General features: G+C 43.6%; 1 protein-coding gene across 1 annotated transcript; it reads right to left on the reverse strand.

Moving 5' to 3' along the window:
* Positions 1-684: 684 nt before the first annotated feature.
* LOC109160532 lies at positions 685-3,320 on the reverse strand. Its single transcript, XM_019308820.1, has 4 exons — positions 2,998-3,320; positions 2,767-2,856; positions 1,986-2,640; positions 685-1,758 (listed from the first exon to the last, which is right to left on the reverse strand). Exons 1-4 carry the CDS (start codon positions 3,318-3,320, stop codon positions 685-687), a joined length of 2,142 nt encoding a protein of 713 aa, XP_019164365.1.
* Between the last annotated feature and the right edge of the window lie 1,857 nt (positions 3,321-5,177).

Here is a 5,177-nt window from a genome sequence, read left to right on the forward strand (position 1 = left end):
AGCCTATGCCTCAGCCATTAGTGGGGAAAAGCAATGTGGCAAAGGTGCGGCATATGCCGAAATAAATCGACCATCCGAGCCAATTAATACTGCTCCTACCGTTGACGCATTGTCCGTATGGTGATATCCAGCATTGACATAGCATTTGGGGTGTATTTGTGTTGGGGCGTGATTCTCCGTATACTGGATGCCGGCTTCGTAGGCAATATTGGCCGCTGGGCCGTGATTTGGTATAGCTTGGTCGGCAGTTTCGTGGGCAGCGGTAGGCAGTGGGGCGGTGGTTGGCGCAGCAGCAGTCATTCCTCCTCTCGGCGCATGGACACGGCGCCATGCAGCTATTTCGGCCTGGGCCGCGGCGAGCAATCGTCGTGGTCTGGGCAAATATGCATCCCAAACCGCACCATTCCGAGCCCTCCATAAATGATAAATAATTGCAGCTGCGTAGGCAATACCATCAGAATCTAGAATATTTAACATTGCACTAAACCATTCATAAAAAATATTTGTCACAATATTTATAGATGGAAGGTTAGATAGTGCCCAAATGGTCCTTGCGTAGTCACACAAAACCAATGCATGCATAATATTCTCATTTGCAACTCCACACATAGCACACACCGGATCAATCTCTACTCTCTTTATAAGCATGTTATTGGTAGTAGGGAGGATATCACTCAAAGCTCTCTATAATAAAGTCTTCCATTTGGGTGGTATTCTTTGCTTCCACAATGTTAGCCATTTCGTGAAACCCCCACTCTCCACATTCTCATAATTCCCCGAAACACATTTATACCCATGCTTAACAGTATAGTTGCCCTTGGGGTCGCCATGCCAGTACAACATATCATCATAGTCTGGGGAGATTGGTATTTTTAGTATTCTAGCCACATCATTGGGCTCAAAAATATCAGTAAGCAGATCATAATCCCAAGTGCCTGTATCCTGGTCAATTAAGTTGATTACCCTGGCATTACTCAGTTGGGGTGGCATTTCTGTTTGGATCATGGGGTCATCTTCATCTTGCAACCATGGGTGTCCCCATACCGAGGTAGAAAATCCGTTCCCAATTCGTCTTCTTACCCCACTACAAATTAAACCCTTAGCCGCCATAATGCTTCGCCAACAGTGACTTGGGTTGTTCCCAAGAATCGCATCAGTAAAAGGTTGGTTCGGATAATATCTTGCCTTATAAACTTTAGAAACTAGAGAATCTGTATTGGTTAACAGTCTCCAAGCTTGCTTTCCCAATAGTGCCACATTGAAAGCTCTTAGATCTTTAAAGCCCAATCCAACATACTTCTTTGGAATACATAACTTATCCCAGGCTTTCCAATGGATTCTCTGGTCAGTCCCTGAGCCCCACCAATACCTATTCATCAACCTCTCAATAGCCGTACAGATAGCAGTAGGCAATAAGAAAACACTCATTGAGAAAGTAGGCATAGCCTGGGCCACACTTTTCAATAAGACCTCTTTTCCTGCCTGCGACAATAGTTTCTTATTCCAAGATCCTATTCTCTGTCTGATCTTGTCTTCTATATAAGCAAACGCCGCTTTCTTATTTCTTCCAATAAATGATGGCAACCCAAGGTACTTCCCATAGTTAGGAGCCTGGATCACACCCAAAACTTGCGCCACATTTTCCTTGACCACCTCCGTCGTATTCTTACTATAGCATATACTAGATTTATGGTAATTAACAGCCTGCCCAGACAGATTTTCATATAGAGCCAGGCATCCTTTAATTTCATTTGCCTCCTGCACAGTTGCTTTAAAAAATAATAAGCTATCATCAGCAAAAAAAAGATGTGAGATAGGCGGAGCACCCCTTGCTACTCTACATCCATGTATTAAACCCCTCCTTGTGCTTGTTGTAACAACATAGAGAGCCCTTCAGCACAAATTATAAAAAGATACGGAGATAATGGATCCCCCTGTCTTAAACCCCTAGTTGGTATTAGTGAATCACTACGTGTCCCATTTACCAGGAAATTATAGGATACCGTCGTAACACACATCATAATAAGATCAATCCACTTATCATCAAATTCCAGGGCCACCATCATACCTTTCAAAAAAGGCCACTCCATCTGCTCATAGGCCTTTGCCATATCTAGCTTTAAGGCACTCCAACCAACTGCTCCACACCGTTTCCTGTTCAAATAATGGCCTACCTCTGAGGCAATCAAAATATTACCCGTTATCAACCTGCCTGGTATAAATGCACTCTGGGACTCACATATAATACTATCCATTAGGGGCTTCATCCTCCGGGTAATCATTTTGGCCATAATCCTATAAATTACATTGCTAAGCGCAATTGGTCTCAAATCAGAGACCTGCTCAGGAACATCTTTCTTAGGAATTAACACGACATCGGTATTATTCAGACCAGGTGGTAATGAGCCTACATTCAGACAGCTTATAATAAAGGCCGAAATATCACCTCCCACAATATCCCAAAAACTCTGGTAAAAACCCGGGTTCATCCCATCCGGCCTTGGCGCCTTATCAGGACACATTTCAAAGAGAACATCTTTCACCTCACCCACCTCAAAGGGCTGCATTAATAACTCATTTTGTGCCTGAGTTACTCGTGGAGTAATATTGCTATAAATCAGATCACCATTCATGGGATTCCTAGTTGTAAAAATGTGCTTAAAATAATCCAGAACCACACCCGCCATATCATCCCCTTCCACCCATTCACCACGACTATCCATAATTTTAATTAAAGTATTCTTATTCCTTCGGTTCCAGGCATACCTATGATAAAACTTCGTGTTGGCATCAGCATCCTTGAGCCAGTGCTGTTTGGCCTTCTGCTTCCAGTATGCATCCTCCTGCATCTCCACTCTGCATAAGTCCATTTCTAGGCGGTTATACTCATCCAGGGATGCGTGATCAGTACATCCCTTGAGTTGATCTTGTCGTTTCCAGAGCTACTCAATCGTTTCCCCAAACTTATGGTAACGGTCTCCCCCCCATCGGGTTAACCGTCTTCCACAGTGTGCAATACAACTCTGTGCTCCCCTACTCCTTCCTTCCTCCCATGATTCAGCCACTACTGCTCTACATCCCTCATCATAGAGCCATGCCATCTCAAAGCGAAATCTTCGGCCCCCACCCCTCCTGGTCCCATAACATCGAATCCCCATGAAAATAGCTGAATGATCTGATCGTCTTGTCCATTGATTTGTAACTGTGACCCCATTAACAATATCTCTCCAGCGGTTAGTGACTAGTACCTTATCTAGTCTTTCCTGGATCCATCCAGGAGTGCCTTTGCCCGTCTGCCATGTGAACTGATTACTACTCATTGGTAACTATGCAAACCACACTGATCAATAGTCTCTCCAAAGCCGCGTAAGAGACTATTCGGGTGTGGATTTCCACCTTTCTTTTCATACTGATACAGGAGATCATTAAAGTCACCAATCACAACCCAGGGGAGCTCAGATTGTGTTGCCAACTGTTTCAATAGATCCCATGACTCAGTTTTTCGTGTTCGTTCTGGATAGCCATAGTAACAAGTCATTCTCCAACTCGGAAAACCACTAATATTAACCTCAACATCAATGTGCATCTTCGAGTAACCCAGTAATCTTGCAGTATTGTTCTTCCTCCAAAGTAATGCTAAACCACCACTACGGCCCGTATTATCAACATAAAAAAGGCCCTCGTAACCAATCGTAACATGAACACGTTCGGCATGTATTCGTGCCACCTTCGTTTCCATCAAAAATACAAAATCAGGCTTCTTCTTGGACACCATGTCCACAACTGCACGAACTGTCCGTGGATTGCCCAAGCCACGACAGTTCCAACTCAGAGTACTCATTGTTGTGGGCGGGTCTGAGAACCAGAGCCCGCCTGAAGCAAGTTTTTTGAGCTATCCGCCATGTTTATATCCGTATCAGTCAACTGTCTATTATCTTGTCTACGACGTTTAGCCAACGCCGTTACCCCCTCCTCCTCCTCCTCAGTTCGGCCGTGTGCCTGTTCAGTATCACCCGGATTTTCTGGTGCCCCACTCATGGTTCCCTGGTGGATCGGCGAATCATCCGAGTTTAGTAACCATGATTCTCCGACTGGCCGTGATCCTCTTGCCTGACCAGCTCTCATCCATACACCATAAGGATATTGCTCAGGAGTCAAAGTCGAGTTTCTAGCTTTCAAACAGAACTTTTCCGAATGCCCTAAAAGTCCACAGAAAAAGCAGAAAGTATGTAATCTCTCATATTTGAAATTCACCCATCCCCAAGACTTGTCCCGCCGAATCAATTTCATCTTTCTTTTTAGAGGTCTATCCACAGGCATACAAACCCTAATTCGGTAGAACGCTTTGAGAGGCCCCTTCATCTATCTTTCATCGATCTTTAGGAATTTCCCCAGAAAGTTCCCTGTCTTTTCAAGTACCAGTACCGTATTATAGCCAACCGGCAGGTTATACACCTGCACCCATAAATCCACAGTATCAAGCACCATATCCTCCGGCAACTGACCATCCTTCACCTCTTTACACAATAGCGTACAATTCTCAAAGGACCACGACCCCTCATCCATAACTCTCCGGACATCCGTTATATGATGGAATACAAACTGGAAAAGATTCGGTTGGAGCTCCGTGATATGCACACCACTAACCGGTTTCCATGCCGAGGCCATAACCTGTCGCATATACTCAACCTTGATTAATCGTTGAGTTAGGAACCGGCCGACCACCATCCAAGAATCCGCGACTGCCATTGCGCCATCGTCGACCGCCGGCGCCTCAACACCGGCGTCCTCATCTTCCAATACAATATCTGCCCATCTGTTCGACAGTCCCGCTATCACAGCTTTCGACGCAGCCATGCCAGCAATTTAGAAGCCTGTCGATCGTGTTGCTCTTGCGTAAACCTCCGTCCCTTTTTTATTTTCCTATTTTACTAATTATTATTATTAGTAATAATCAGTAAATTTCATTTATATTTTCATTTTTAGTGAATTAAGGATCTTTTTTTATTTTCTTATTTTACTACAAACTTTTTTTTACTAGTTATTGTTAGTATTAATTAATTAGTGAATTTCGATTTTTTTTTCTATTTTTCGTGAATTAAGGATCTTTTTTTTTTTACTACAAATGTTTTTACTAATTAATTGGTAATTATTTATTGTTTGAACGGGAAAGTAAG

Source organism: Ipomoea nil, unplaced genomic scaffold (assembly GCF_001879475.1).
Source record: "Ipomoea nil cultivar Tokyo-kokei standard unplaced genomic scaffold, Asagao_1.1 scaffold2848, whole genome shotgun sequence".
NCBI lineage: Eukaryota > Viridiplantae > Streptophyta > Magnoliopsida > Solanales > Convolvulaceae > Ipomoea > Ipomoea nil.